At 48.0% G+C, this 15,808-nt stretch overlaps 1 protein-coding gene across 1 annotated transcript; it reads right to left on the bottom strand.

Annotated features, from left to right (window-relative positions):
- Positions 1-9,351: 9,351 nt before the first annotated feature.
- Positions 9,352-15,577, bottom strand: LOC131491236 (L-amino-acid oxidase-like). The gene is made up of 7 exons (XM_058693867.1): positions 15,547-15,577; positions 13,703-13,917; positions 13,122-13,234; positions 11,893-12,094; positions 11,304-11,372; positions 10,958-11,094; positions 9,352-10,394 (listed from the first exon to the last, which is right to left on the bottom strand). Exons 1-7 carry the CDS (start codon positions 15,575-15,577, stop codon positions 9,563-9,565), a joined length of 1,599 nt encoding a protein of 532 aa, XP_058549850.1. The 3' UTR covers positions 9,352-9,562.
- Positions 15,578-15,808: the final 231 nt, after the last annotated feature.

Genomic DNA, 15,808 nt, shown 5'->3' with positions numbered 1-15,808 from the left:
TCCTTCTGTTTTCCTTACATTTATTCTATTATTTTTATTCCTAATGTTTTAAGTTGGATGCCATCTTATGGTTGCAAAATGGTTACTGGAACTCTCGCCATCTCATCTGAGTTGTAGACAATAAGGGACAGAGCAAGAGACAAAGGGAGAGTCCTTTCCATCTTTCCATCTGAGTCATTCCCCTTTAAGGAGCTTTTCTAGATGCTTTACCCAAAAACGTGGTTTAAATTTCATTGGTCATGATTATCTTCAAAAGTGGCTGGGAAAAGTGGGGTTTTAGCTGGGCACATTGACATTTAAATAGTACAGGGATCTGTTACTAATGAAGAAGGGGATAATAGATATGAGTGGGTAATCTGCTGCAGAGTTTTAAATCTGAAGTTCAGTAACTCTACTAAGCCTTTATCTTGGTATGGACTATACAGTGTTACTTCCTTTACTGGGACACAATATGTTCTTCTCTCAAATCACTTTCCTCTTGACTTACAGGTTATTTTTGTCCAGGGATTTGGTTCTATCTTAAAATGTTTTACATTAAGAATTGGTCAGGGGTGCCTGGGTGGCGCAGTCGGTTGAGCGTCTGACTTCAGCCAGGTCACGATCTCGCGGTCCGTGAGTTCGAGCCCCGCGTCGGGCTCTGGGCTGATGGCTGGGAGCCTGGAGCCTGTTTCCGATTCTGTGTCTCCCTCTCTCTCTGCCCCTCCTCCGTTCATGCTCTGTCTCTCTCTGTCCCAAAAATAAAAAAAATAAAAAAAAAAACGTTGAAAAAAAGAATTGGTCACAATTATTATGGTCTTACACTGTTGGTGTTTGTTTAGATTTACCATATGCTTACAATATTATTTGCTCACTATTCCTTTTTCCCATGTAGGCTTTCAATTTTTATATCTTCCCTTCAGAAGATCCCTCAGTGAGGTTCTGTTCATTGGAAAGCCTGTCAGTTTTGTTGCATAGAAGTATTTTTATTTCACTCTTATTATTGAAAGATAGTTTTGCTGGTTCTAGAACTCTAGGCTGACTGTTACTTTCTCGAAGCACTTTGCAGACGTTACTCCAGTGTGTTGTGGTCTTATTGTTGCTATTGAGAAGTCAGCTGTCAATTTACTTACCAGTTCTTTGTAGGTGATCTTTCTTTTCTGGCTGCTTTTAACGTGTTTGGTTTTTGGATTCAGCAGTTTGACCACGATGTGTCCAGGAGTGCACTTCTTTTTACTTAGCCAGCTTGGGATTTCAACACTTACTTTATCTCTTGTGTTGTGTGTTTCATCAATTCAGGACATTTTTCAGTTATTATTTCTCCAAGTATTGCCTTTCTCCCATCCTGTTCTTTCCTGCTATCCCAAATTAGTTTTATACTGGATATTCTCCCTTTATCCTACATGGCTGTTAAGTTCTTTTTCATATTTTTTATCTTTTGTCATCTTTTAGCTCTTCCCTTCAGTTTGCTGATTATCTTTTCAAATCAGACTAACCTCCTATTAAATCTATTACTTGTGTTTCTAATTTCATTTATGGTTTTCACTTCTAAAGTTCTCGTTAGTTATTTTTAAAATCAGACTAGCGGGGCACCTGGGTGGCTCAGTCAGATGAGTGTCTGACTTCAGCTCAGGTCATGATCTCACGGTTTGTGAGTTTGAGGCCCATGTCGGGTTCTCTGCTGTCAGTATAGAGCCTGCTTTGGATCCTCTGTCTCCCTCTCTCTGCTCCTCCCCGATTGCATGTGCTCTCTCTTTCTCAAAAATAAATACACATTAAAAAAATCAGACTAGCAAATTTTTTATATTCTCTTTTCTTTGGTCACGGTTTCAATTCCTCTGGGCTTTTCAGTTTCCATTTATTTATTTATTTATTTAATGTTTATTTATTTATTTATAGAGAGAGTTAGAGAGCAAGTGGGAGAGGGGCAGAGAAAGGGAGACAGAGAATCCCAAGCAGGCTCTGCACTAATAGTGGGGCTTGAACTCATGATCTGTGAGATCATGACCTGAGCTGAAACCAAGAGTCAGATGCTTAATTGACTGAACCACCCAGGCACCCCATCAGTTTCCTTATTTTTAAAATGGGCTCCATGTTCTTTAAGGACACTTGCAATCCATAAACACTCCCTGCCTTCCTCTGGGGGTGGAGTGTGGCATGCTGGTGTTGGTGGGCTATTAGGTCAGAGCTCTCCTGTTGAATTGTCCTCCTCTACTGGGGTATCTCAGGAAGCCAGGTTTGGTCTAGAAGTCCTAGTCTGGTGCCACCACCCATTGGGGAGCCAGCATTTCCATAGCACTGGTTGAGCCTGAAAATCTTCAGTCCCAGCTGCTTGCTGGGTGCAGAACAGCCTTGGGGGCAGTGGCTCACTCCCACTTCTCCCCTTCCGTGCCCACAGGGTGCCAACATGGGACCATTTCCAATGAAAGCAATTTCCCAACCTTCCTAGTTACACAGCTGAGAGTGCTTCCTGAAGTCAATTTGCACCTCCTTGCAGTATCACCGGAGAGCTTGATTCCTTCTTCTCTAGCCTTGGAGAGATGGGCAGGGGGCATACCCCTTGTGTTGAATAGAAACCCTTCAGACAGCCAGAGGCTCAAAAGAAGAAGAAGCAGAATTCTGGTTCTTTTGAGTTAAGTGGTTTTAAAGACAACACTAGGTCTGACTCTGGCTTGTACTGGCCATTTAATTTACATGTTACACTAAAAAGTTAAATTTGTGTAGACATCCAGGGCACCAAGCAGACACGTCTGTTTATGTAATTTAGAACAAGACAACTTTTCTAGTTCTTAATTCCTTCATTTGTAAATGGAGATGATGGTAGCGTCTACTTCATAGAGTTTTTGTGTGTGTGGGGATTTGCAGCTCTACACCTGCAAAGGGAGACTGAGTAATGAAAGCTCTTCTTATTATCAGCTAGCCTGAGCTCTTCCGCCTGTGTGCTGGGTCAGTCTCACTCTTGGGGCCTAAATTCCTTGTCTGTCAAGCAGGAAGACTAACAGTGATGAATACAGAACGGCTTGGAAAAGGAGGATGTAGAGGGGCTGAGCTGTAGCTCCTGGCAGAGTCCACTTTCTCTTCTTCCTCCACCCCTTCTGCTTCACCCTTTTTTCTTGGGGCCAATTAGTGGGTTCTTGGCACACAAGGGCCCAGCTCCAAGTTCCAGCCCTTCTTCTTCATCTGGAGCTCTGGCATCTGACCCTTGATGTCCTCACCAGATTCTAAGAAGATGCCTGGGGGCAGGAAGAGAAGATGTTGTGCCCAGGGACTCCAAGTGAGGAGGGTTTGTTCAAGATGCCCCATGCTCCCAAGTGAGCTTCAGCCTGAAAGTATCCAAAGTTAATCCTCCAAAGGGTGGTCTTTTGGGAAGGCGGGGGGCATGCTTTTACCTCTTAATAGTTATTGGAGTCGTTCTCAACTGCTCTTTCTGTTAAGGCTTGTTACACATACTGTTACATGTGCTCCCACTTCTGTGAGTGTTCTCAGATTTTGATAAATAAGATGAAAAAGACTCTTTACCGGAATTTGTAGCAGAGACATGTAGAGAGGCTGTTGGTTTTATGAGCTGTAGCATCACTCTTTTTTCCCTTTTCAAGAAAGCATGTAGGAAAGAAGATAAGGGAGTGCAACATTCTAGGGACAGCATGTCACTCAGAGAGGGGGTCCGTTCTTCCCACGCTCATCTCGGCCTTTGTGGAGCTCCTGCTCCTTTGCCTGCCTCGGCATCTGTTGGTGTGGATTTTGCTCCATCTCCTTCAGCTAGTCATTCCTCTCTCCAGTTAGACCAGTGGCATTGTGCTGTGGAAGGAGCTAGACTTCAGAGTCAGGCAGCCCTGGCTGCAAATGCTCCCCACACCAGCCACTGTCAAACTTTCAGCAAATCCCTCAGCCCTGCTGAACCTTGGTGTCCTCATCTTTAAACTGGCAATAACTTCTCTCTCAGAGCATTAGGGTGCAAGGACCTACTGCATGCATTCTGTACATAAAATCTCTAGGTGCCTTTTATGCATAATCTCTAATTCCTTCACCCATGATGTAGTGTCCAGCCAAGGCTTAGAGGGTTCAATGGCTAATGTAGTAGACAGAAGTGGTCTGTGCTCCATCATCCCTTTGAACCTCATCTTGACTTCAGCCTTATGGCTGCCAGCATCAACACCTGCTTCCTATGCTTGGGGAACCCAGCATAATGAAGTTTGTTGGAAGGCAGTGCCTCAACTCCCACCTCAGAAGCCAGAATGTTGTTGGTTATTTGCTTTCCCTGATACCCAGCCAGGGAGTGGGCACTGACCTAGACTCACCCAACTGGATGCTTCCTTCTGGAAATTTGAATCCGGGGGAAATGACACAAAGAAGCAGGGGGCAGTTGAGTTTTGGCAGCCACCATCCTGTGGCTCGTCACGACAGTTCCAGCAGCCACACCCAGTGTTCAGTGGCCACAGAGCTAGCTATCAGACTGCTCCCATGGCAGGAGCTTGGCTGTGGCTCAGGCCACCCAGTCTCCTTTGGCATCTGCCCACTTCCCTTCCTGTTAATTTTTAAAAATGTTTATTTATTTTTTTGAGAGAGAAAGAGAGCATGCATGTGCATGTGAGCAGGGGAGGAGCAGAGAGAGAGAGACAGAGAATCCCAAGCAGACTCTGCTCTGTCAGCACAGAGCCTGACTAGGGGCTTAAACCCGTGAACCATGAGATAGCCGAAGTCAAGAGTTGGACACTTGACCCACTGAGCCACCCAGGTGCCCTAGCCTTCTTATCAATTTTGTGAGCTTCTTGATACTTCTCTTCGAGTTCCTCTCTGACTTAAGTCACTCAGACTTGATTTCTGTTGTTTGTAATCAAGAACTCCATGTAGAAGCTGTGTGTCCCCAATGACAGTCCTCTGGTATCTCTGAACCTTTTCATTTTCTGCCTTATACTTCCATCCAAATGCTGGGAGTCATTCACCTCTGCTCTGTGCCAGTCTCAACCTATCAATATTGACTAGAGATGCTAAGGGGCACTTACCTGGCACCCGTGATCTTCCCACAGACATCTCCTCTTTCCAAACCAATGCTGTGACTGGACCAACCCCTGTGGTTCTTATGATTATAAGACACATTTCAGCAACCACCATCAGGAAACTTTGACAAAATATAGATTTATTACTTACAAGACCTGGAAATAACACAACACACATGCGCCTGGGGTTCTGCTTTTATTGGGGTCGAGGGTGGGGACCAAAGGTTTCATAGGCACACTCTTTGTTGGTGAATTTATTTTTTTTAATGTTTATTTATTTATTTTGGAGAGAGAGAGAGAGCACAAGTGGTGAAGGGGTAGAGAGAGAGAGAGGGAGACACAGAATCCAAAGCAGGCTCCAGGCTCCAAGCCATCAGCACAGAGCCCCATGAGGGGCTTGAACCCATGAACCTTGAGATCATGACCTGAGCTGAAGTTGGACGCTCAACCGACTGAGTCACCCCGGTGCCCCATGGTGAATTTAAAACACAAGAGCAGGAATTTTAAAGCTCAGGGAGATAACAGACAAGTGGCTACAATGGTTAGTTATCAAGCTCAGCCAAGATCTCTAAAAAAAAGGAGGTAGTCTGGCTCTTTATCTAGTGTGGTTGGCAATGTGTTTGTTCGAGATAGTCCTCTCTGAAGTGGATGTCTCAGCAATCAAAGCGTTAGGCACTTGTGTTACAAAAAAGAAAAATAAAACTGTCAGGGCTTATACCATAGACTCCAGGCAATTTTTATATCTCATGGGCAGAGGCTGTTATTTCTGGTGTATCTGCTGCCCCACTTTTGCCTGTGCTCCTTCTTGACTATCTTCAGGATCCTGGTCTTCCACCAAGGGGATTCATGACGAGCTCTTCCCCAGGGCCCTTGCTATCCCTAGGTCCTGCCTTCTGCTCTTTTCTGTCTACACTTCATTGGGTCCGGATTCCTCCCCTCCTCTGAGAGTCTCAAGGAAGGCATGACCTTTGTCAAGAGATTAAGGGAGTTAACAAATACAAACGGTCCCCAGAGGGTTTGGAAAGTGACTTCTCCTTTGACAGAGCCAAGTGCTAGGGACTAACTAGTTTACTCTGCTTCTGGCTCCTCACGTGTTTTGTGGCTGTTTCTGGTGAACCATCTCACCCTGGGAAGCCCTAAGGTAGCTGATTGAAGCCAGCTCTGATGTGGCTCAGCAGTACCCTTAGACCAACCCTGGCGTCTGGAGGAGTTGCTGTTCGTAGTGTACATCTGTCATTTTTATCTGCCCCAAATACTCTTCTTAAGAGATGGTCCTTTTGGGGTGCCTGGGTAGCTCAATGGGTTAAGTGACGGACTTCAGCTCAGGTCATGGCCTCACGGTTCATGGTTTCAAGCCCTGCATCTGGCTCCTTGCTCTCAACGCAGAGCCCACTTCAGATCCGCTGTCTCTGTCTCTCTCTCTCTCTGCTCCTCCCCTGCTTGAATTCTCTCTCAAAATAAATAAACATTTGAGAAAAAAAAACCACTTTCTTAAAAAAAAAAAAGAGAGATAGCCCCTTGTCCCCTTCCACTGGTGGCTGGGGCTGCTGGTCACAAGACCTACTTCCTATGCTGAGGAGTGGGCCCCTCATCCAGCAGGTGGATGGGTAGTGTGAAGATATTTCTGTGTAAGTGATGAATCATGGGAATCTGCTCCCGAAGTCAAGAGCACACTGTCTATACTGTATGTTAGCTAACTTGACCATAAATTATACTTTAAAAAATGCACTGGGAGAGAACAGCCCTTTCTTTTCCCTTGGATGGCAACGTATAAAGATATAACCTTGGAGTTGCCTCTGACTGCATTGCTTGCCAGAAGAAAGAAGGAATTAGGGGCACCTAGGTGGCTCAGTTGGTTTAAGCATCTGACTCTTGGATTCGGCTCAGGTCTGATCTCGAAGTTTCGTGAGTTTGAGCCCAGCATCGGGCTCTGCCCTGGCAGCACGGACCCTGCTTGGAATTCTCTCTCTCCCCTTCTCTCTGCCCCTCCTCTGCTCACACTGTCTATGTCTCTCTCAAAATAAGTAAATAAGCTTTAAAAAAAAAAAAAAAGAAAGAAGGAAGCTGTATTAGATTCTTTGGGCTGCCATAACAAATTAGTACACAATTAGATGGCTTAAAACAGCATAAATGTATTTTCTCGCAGTACTCACAGAAGTTCAAAATCAAAGTGACAGCAGGGCTGGTTCCTTCTGAGGCTTCTGAGGAAGAGTCTATGCTTGTCTCCTGGGTTTTAGGAGTGTCTGGCGATCTTTAGGAATCCTTGCTTCTAGATGCATTACTCCAACCTGCCTCCATCCTCACGTGGCTGTCTTCCTTCTGTGGTGGTCTCTGTTCACATTTCCCTCTTCCTATGAGTACACCAGTTATTGGATTAGAGTATACCCTTATTCAGTATGACCTCATCTTTTTTTTTAAATGTTTATTTATTTTTGAGAGACAGAGAGAGATATAGTGCAAGCAGGGGAGGGGCAGAGAGGGAGACACAGAATCTGAAGCAGGCTCCAGGCTCTGAGCTGTCAGCACAGAGCCTGACCTGGGGCTTGAACTCACAAACCATGAAGTCATGACCTAACCCAAAGTCGGATGCTTAACCCACTGAGCCACCCAGGCACCCCACGCATGGCCTCATCTTGACTTGATTACATCTGCCAAGACCCTATTTCCAAATAAGGTCACAGTCACAGGTTGGGGGGTGGATGTGAATTTTGGGGGGCATTATTTAACTCAATACAGAAGCTAAGTTAGGAAAACAGGGTCAAGAGGTAGAAAGAGAGAGAACCTTAATGAAAAATGATCAATTCCTAAGCCCAACTGATCTGGATGAACTGTACTTCACCTGAGACTTTAAAGATATGTAAGCTAAAACATTTCCTTTCCCTTAAACTAGTTAGTGTTTGGTTTCTAGCACTTGGAACTGAAAAAGTCCTGACTAATATAGGGGTGAATGAAAAACCAGAATAAAGCAAGCTGGGATTTTAACAATAGACTAGAATGCAGTAAGAAAACGTGTTTCCTCTCTCTATTCCTTTCCTTCCAAGCAATATGCCACCTCTAGACACAACACTCCCAATAGCACTTCATCACAATGGTCTTCAGAGTCCTCCAAGGCCACCCTGGTAGGAATGTTCTCCAGGGAAAGAGCTACCACGTTATTTACTTCTTCCCTTTGCCTGATCGGGCCCAAATAACCAAGAATTTGGGATAAAAAATGACCTAATCATTGGAGGTATGGGAACGCAGGTAGGGGTTTTGATTCAATTGAATAATGCTGCTCATTCTTTGTTTTTTTTTTTTTTAAGTTTATTTATTTATTTTGAGAGAGAGAGAGAGTGAGTATGCATGGGGAAGGGTCAGAGAGACAGAGAGAGAGAGAGAGAGAAAGAGAGAATCCCAAGCAAGCTCTGCACTGTCAGCACAGAGCCTGATTTTGGGCTCAAACTCATGAACCATGAGATCATGATCTGAGCTAATATTGGACACTTAACCGACTGAGACACCCAGGCACCCCTGCTGTTCATTCTTTGTATCTGGCACTCAGCATAGTGCCTGGCACATGGTAGATGAGAAATAAATATTTAATCAGAGAGTGAGGGAAATAACATATATTTAAGTGTCTATGGGAAATCCACTGAGGCATACACAATATAATCCCAGCTGTTGGGGGCTCTCAGTGTAGTTGGACAGATAATATGCCCTCACAAAGTCATTACATCATAGCATAAGAAGATCCATTGTCCAAATATTTGGGACTCTAGGGAGGAAGGGTGGGGGTTGAAAAGAGAGAGAAAGATCCCTAGGCTTTGGGTACGGCAGTTAAGGGAGGATTCAGGGAGAGGGAATAAGTTATTTGGGTCTGGAAGGACAGGGCAGGTGTTAGAGAAGAGCAGAGTGAGTATGGAGAACAAGCTTGGTGTCCTCCCAGACTGGTGTATAGGCTGACAGGCAGAAGTGGGGAGAGGGTCTGGTTGGTGATGGGGAGGTAAGGGTGGAGTGAAAAAGACTGTGGGCCAGGAGGTGTCTCTAGGAGGCCAAGATCCTGCTCTTACAGGCTCACAAAGAACTGAGAAGAGCCCTTATCTCTTCCATCCATGTAGACTCCATGTTGGGCCAGGATGTAAGCTCCCTCCTCGCCCTGCGGAGGCACACAATGATGGGGTTTGTGTGCATTGTGAAGTGTGTGTGACTAATCTGTGGTTTAATATTGCTGTGGTTCAGGGTTTGTCTGTTCCTTTAGAAGCTTCTAGTTGTATATGACAGAAATTAAGGCATTGTTGGAACATTTCTCTTTCGCTTTTTATTATTATGCAGCAGGAGACAGTTTCCTCACAGCTAAGGGCAGATTCTAGCACTCACCATCCTTGATTTACTCCTTACCCTCCATCTACTCTGATTCTGTTGCTTCCCTCCTCAAGGCCTGGCAGGGGAGAGAAGGGGGTGATTCTTTGTGGACTGGCCAACTGGATTCTTTGGCGCTTTTGGATTCTTGCTTGTGGGTGGGGGGACTAATGGTGACCTCTCTCTTGGGTCTCTGCCTCCAACTCCCACCTCCCAGCCCCTTTTCTGCCGGATTTCCTCAGGGATTTCTTTCAGGGTGAGAAATGATTCTGGGTATGAGTGAAGGTCTTCTGCCTCGCGGTGGCCTCCTCGTCCACGGCAGCCTGGATATTCCTGGCTGCCCGCAGGCCGGACTTGATAGCAGTGTCTATCCAGGCATGGGGCATGGAGGTATGCTCGCCTGCAAAGTGGATGCGGCCCTCAGGCTGGAAGAGCTGCAGTGAATAGTCCGTAAACTGGTAGGGTGTGAACTCAGCAAAGGCGCCCATGGTGAGGGGGTCCAGAGACCAGCGCTTGAGCACAGAGGAGGGGCACATGCGCCGCAATTCATCCTTGGGTATCTGGTGCACGGCCGCCAGGTCCTCCAGGACCACATCCTCCACCTGCTCGTGCGTCATGGATATGAAGAAGAGGGAGTCATCGTCCACGGTGTAGGAGGCCAGCAGGACGCCCTTGCCGCTGGGGAGGCTGTGGCTGGGGTAGTAGATGAAGCGCGAGGGCCGGTCGGTGACAGACACCCCACCCCGGATGCCCTCCCGCTCCCAGAAGGGCTCCTTACAGGCCAGAACCACCTTGGTGGCGCTGGTGTAATGCACCACGCGGAGCGCTTCCACCTTGTCTGGAGAGAGCGGTGGCTTAAAGGTGATGAGGCGCGTGGCCTTGGCTGAGGCCGAGATAATGATGAAGTCCGCAGTGAGGTTGTGCTTCGCAGAGCTGGGTTCACCTGCCCGGTAGGAAACCTGGACCTCAGGCCCGTCCCTCACCACTGCCTCCACCTTGGAGCCCAAGTGGATGGTGCCAGGCTTCAGGCTGGTGCTGAGGGCCCTGGGGAGCTGGTCGAAGCCACCGGTGATCTCAGAAAAGCTGCAGGGGTGAGCGGAGGGCAGGGGTCAGTGTGTGGGCACCAGGCCCCCTTGCTGGGTTTCCGGCAGCCCTCCTGGTCTGAAAAGCAAGGAAACTGGCTTCCTGCAGCCTGTGCTGGATGCTTCCTTCCATGTCCTTAACTAGTCTCTGTGAGGGAGGGATGATTGTTTAATTATACTTTGGAAAACCGAATCCTGTTGAAGAGGGACTGTCCCAGGATGACATACCCCGTCTAGACCCATAGCCTGTGGATTCAGTTACCATGCAGTCCTGTGTCCCAGAAGGAGTCCCAGAAACATGGTTTTGGATTCTGGCTCCAGCCCTCACCCCACTTAAGTGAATTTGGATGAGTCATCGACCCCCTCTGAGCCTAAGCATCTTCTCCAGTAAAATGGCTCTGAATAATAGTATCGACTTTCTAGGTGATGAAAAGTGACAATTTTTGGAAAGCGCTGATAATTGTGTCTGGCACATAGTGACCTACTCAATAATCATCGTTCTGTTTCTCTGCTCTGGGGGTTGGAGGAGGGGCAGATTCCAGCCCTAGTCCCAATTGGCCTTACTCGTCCTTTTTGGAAAAGATGAAGTCTGTCCGCAGGGACTCTAGGAGGGATTTGTAGTATCCAGAATCCTCATTCATCACAGTCCCGATCATCTTTACCGCTCCTTGGCTCAGTGCCCCTTCTTTCAGCAAGTAAGCCTGTGGGAGGTAGGAGTGCCAGATGGAGGGCCCAGCATGTAGGAACGGGCTTCAGCAGGGGCCTAGGGTAGGCAGGGGGTGGGACTAGACTCCAGGGAGGTGATGTCTTTGGCAGTGGGAAGAGAGAGTCCTGGTCAGCAGAGAACAACAACCCTGGTGGGCTAGGCTGAGCACAGACCTCCTCTACCCCTATCCTTTGACTCACATACCTTGGTGGAGTAGGAATCATAAAAGGACACCAGGTGGCTGCAGTTGAAATTTTTCAGATTTTGTTTGAGCTGCAGAAGGGGAGGGAGGGGAAGAAGTTTAGATGTAAGTCATAGAGCAGTGGCAGGACTCCTGGGTTCTATGGGTGTCCCTTTGAAGAGGGTGGGGGCAAGGAGGTGGAGGATAGAAAGACCAAGGGAAGTGTGTTTCCAAGAGCTCCTAAATGCTCCTCTTTCCTCCCAAATCTCCCCTTCATTTAAAGACCTTTGGAGACTAATATTTAAGGGGAAGACATTCACTGCAATCCAAGAGAATTGATTCATTACTGAGTATTGGGTTATCTGGTGATTCCCTTTCCTTCCACTGTCATCATCAAGCAGTGGGCCGTTGGATCACCAAGTACAGGAGAGTAGATGGGTCTGGGCATTAGGGTTAGGGTGGCAACATTCTTAGGGGATATTAGAAGAGGGACCAACCACAAGAGTGCCAGATAGGAACCAGGCTAGCTGGGTCCATCCACAACTTTCCAGGTGATCTTGGGCCAGAACTTGTTTTTTTTCCCAACCCTGGGAGGGGTGAGGCAGGAGGCACCTTGGTGATGGACTGGTTGAAGAGATTAGTAGCACCCTTGCCCTTCTCCATTGGTTTCGTGGAGTAGCCTAGGAGCTCTGGGTTGTCCTTGACCTCCCTGGTGCGATAACGTTGTCCGTTGATGAGGTACCAGGTGTTACCATCATATTCTATGAACTTGTTCGTCTTCAGGCCAAGCTTCTTGATGTAGGTATGAACTAGCCTGGAGCAGATACAGGTATAACATGGCACCCATCCCAGGACCTCATTCCTGCTGGCCTCACTATAGAAGCCATTTCCAGGAAAACCAGTTTCTTCATGTGCCCAGAGAGGTCTGACTGTTTCTTCAACTCTAACCCTGCTTCCTCTTGCTGTGGTATTAACTCTTTTTCTTCTGTTTTTTCTTCCCCCACAAGGAAGATCATGAGGAGGGAGTTCACCCATCACCCAATAAAGGCTCTTTAAGAAATCCCAGAGTACAAGACTTAAGGAGAGGCAAAGGCCTCTTGTTTCAGACAGTATTTGAAATCCCACCTTCCATTTCTAAGTAAGTTGAGGCCAAATCTAAAGACTCCTAGTTTAGGCTGGTTCATTTTGTTTTTGTTTTGGTGGTGTTTGGAGGGAAGTCTTGGGTTCAGTTTACACATAAGGCAAAAAAGAAGTCATATTTTTGGAGGTATGTCGACACCAGGTGAGGGATCTCTTTTGTCTTTAGAAGCCACAGAACCAGGGGCTGGGTTCTGCCCCAGGAGCCAGTTACAGTTTAGGGGTCGAGCATATGTTTTTGGGCCTGTTGCCTCCTTGATTTTGAGGAGGAGCTCTGTTACTTTCTCCTAGGAGAATCTTGGGTGTGTCACTTAATACCTCTGAGCCCCGTTTCTTGATTTGTAACCAGCGTGGTGCCTGGTACATAGAGGTGCTCAAGAAATGGCAGCTAATATGATTATTAAATATTATTAGTTTGTAGCTTAATGGGGTATAATTGACACATACGAAGCTACCCATATTCAAAGTACACAATTTGATGAATTAATGCTAACTATTATTATTAGTTTGGGACCTACCATTTTCTGTGTGACCCTGGTCTCTGGGCCTCGGCCTTCCATGTCAAGTGGGAGACCAATGTTAGTCTTGACTCCACATGAGACAGTTGATGTGAGAGGCTCTGACCCTATGGCAGCAGCCCCCCTACCCAACCCCTACCTAATTCCTCTTGCTTGCCCTTCACCCATCCCTTCCTTGGCACTTACCTGTGGGACTTTGGGATTCTCATGGGCCCCAATTCATAGTACCAGCCCTCCTCCTCATTCCTGTATGTGACAACTCGACCCCCGATGTGGTGGCTGGCTTCCAGGATGGTTACCTGGAGTCCAGAGAAGTTGTTGCTGGAGTCATGCTTTCCCTTCTCCCACCCTGTACACCCATCCCCCATCCTGCCACAGGCTCCAGTCTGGAATTCCTAGCAGTAGGTCCCTGCATGTGCAGGATAACCACACGGTGGGTTGGGGGTGGTGGTGGAGGAAGTTCTTCCGGGAGGGTCCTGAGTAATGTAAGTGGGGCAGAAGTGCTCTGTGGTGGCGGGGGACCAAGTGCCTCTTGGCCTGTTCTTGTTAGCATAACCCTTCTCCGCTTTTGCTTCTGTGAGAATGCAGGTGTAACTAGGGTCAAGTCTCAAGGGAGCCTGGGGTTTTGAAGAACCATAACTAAGGGCTAAGAGATCAGTGCATTATAAGCAGCCATCTCCCTTTTTCCTTTTCCACCCAAGGAAGCAAACTGATTCCCCTCCTCAGACCCCAGGCAAAGGATTGAAGCCCCTTCAAGACCTGCTCACCTGGTGGCCAGCATCTTGTAGGGCCTTGGCAGCTGCCAGGCCTGACATGCCAGCTCCCACTACTACCACACGCTTGGGCAGCGGGGAGGCGTGGAGCCCCTTCTGCGCCGTGACAAGGATGGACTCATACTCGGGGTCCTGGAAGCACTTGACCAGGTTTTCAAAGTAGCCAAGGCAGCTGGGAGTAGCCAACAGCAGCCCCAGGATTAGGATTCCTGTGGTAGAGAGGGGAATTGGGGAATGCCTGTCTGGGGCCCGGGCTCTGCACCCTGCCCTACCCAGGATGAGCTTGGCTGTGTGAACGCGTGCAGGTGGTGAGGTCAGGCAGCACCTGTCAGATGTGTGGTTGTAAACATGCATATTTGTGATTGTGTCTGTGTGGGGCGATTGTGTTGTGTGGGGTGTGGATGTATGTGCGAACCATGCTGGTGTCAGCTGTGTGGTTGTAAATACAAATGCATGTGTTCATGTGTATGCATGTGATTGGAAACCCATGAGTGTGTGCAGAGCCATCTATGAATGTGAATACGCCTGCTTCTGATGGTGGGTACGTGTGTGAGCTTGTCTGTGATGGAAGTTGCAGTGATTGTAAGTTTGTGATCATTGCCCTGTATGACTGTGCGTTGTCTGTGATTTCATAGGAGGGGGTGTGTCTGTGGGACAGTGTGGGCACCTGAGCAAATGTGTGGATGAATCTGTATGGGAGAGCGAAGTGGGTGGGTGTGGTCTGGGTCTGAAGAGTGAGGAAGGCATACATGCATGTGCTTGAGTTTGTGAGGGAAATGGGTGCCAGCATTCTTGTGTGTGATGCTGTGAGTGCGTCTGAGCGTGAGGCTGGGTGGCAGAGCCGGAGGGTGTCTGTGTTCTTTGTGAATGTGTGCTTTTGTGAGAGGATGGGTATGTGTGAAAGTGGGAGTGTGTGAGGCATGGTTCTCTTCGGGTTAACTGTGACCAGTTTCTCAGCGATATTACCAGTGCCCCGTGGACCTTGGCAGTCCTACTGTTCCTCTCCAGCCTGACAGTTTTTCAAATCCCTCCAGGTTTTCTAATGTGCAGCCAAGATTGGAAACTATAGTTAATATGTAACACACAATAAGTCCAGAGTGACGTGGTGGTTTTCATCCCCCAAATTGACTGCTCTGATGCACAGAGAAATTCACCCAGGAGGGAGTCTCCAATGAGAGACTGTGTGGTTTCCTTGGTGTTACCTGCTCTGAAGGGGACCGTCCAGGAGTGGTGATGCAATGTGCCCCCCTGCACTAGCCCTAGGATTTTTGGGTGGGTGAGAATGCCCTTAGTCCAGTCTTTGTACATGCGGGATACCCGAGATGCATAGAAGGCAAGGGATCTTCAGGTGCCAACCCCTGTAGAGACTACATGCAGGGGTGACTTCTGCAGGGGTGACTTCTCTGAAAAGAAGAGGGAGTAACCAGCCACCATGGCAGAGAACCCCAAGCCTCACCCCCTCTCCCCACCCTCCAAGCCTACCTCAACCCTCCGAATCCATTCTCACCCCTGACAAACTCTCCCGTGTCTCTGAGCTACCGGCATTCCTGTCTCAGTCCCCATATCCTTCCCTCTGAATGGACCCAACCCCTAAACTCATTACCTGGACCTGGACCCATTCTCTTGACTCACTTTCAACACCTGGACCTATGCATAGCCCCCCACGTAGCCTTGACCCATCTCAGTTCCCATGTCTTTTCCTATTGCATGGCCCATGCTCAGACTCCCTCTCTGACCCATCTCAACCCCATCCCTCCATCTCCTTTCCCTGTTTCAGAGTCCAACACATTCTCACTCAGGTGCCTCTGTCTCAGACTTAGAGGAGGGGCCCCACTTACCCCTCATCTTGGCCTTGGCCTTACAGCTCATGCTGAGCCTGGGGCAGCTCTCTCTCTCTTTATGAGGAGCCAACTCCACCCCAGCAGTTGCTGGCCTCTTCCCACCGGCCTGCCCCTAGGGCTGAGCCAAGCAGAGAAGCCCGGCCCTCATGGTGAAAAGACTGTGGTGACTCGGCCCCATCCCCGGCCTCATCTTCTGCCTCCTGACCCTTCCTTCCTCCTGGCCCATCTCTCCTCCTAAGGAAATCCCCTTCTCCCAGCT

This window comes from Neofelis nebulosa, chromosome 2 (assembly GCF_028018385.1).
Source record: "Neofelis nebulosa isolate mNeoNeb1 chromosome 2, mNeoNeb1.pri, whole genome shotgun sequence".
In the NCBI taxonomy this organism is placed as follows: domain Eukaryota; kingdom Metazoa; phylum Chordata; class Mammalia; order Carnivora; family Felidae; genus Neofelis; species Neofelis nebulosa.
Note: the sequence above shows the minus strand (reverse complement) of the source record. Positions and strands in the feature narration are given on the sequence as shown.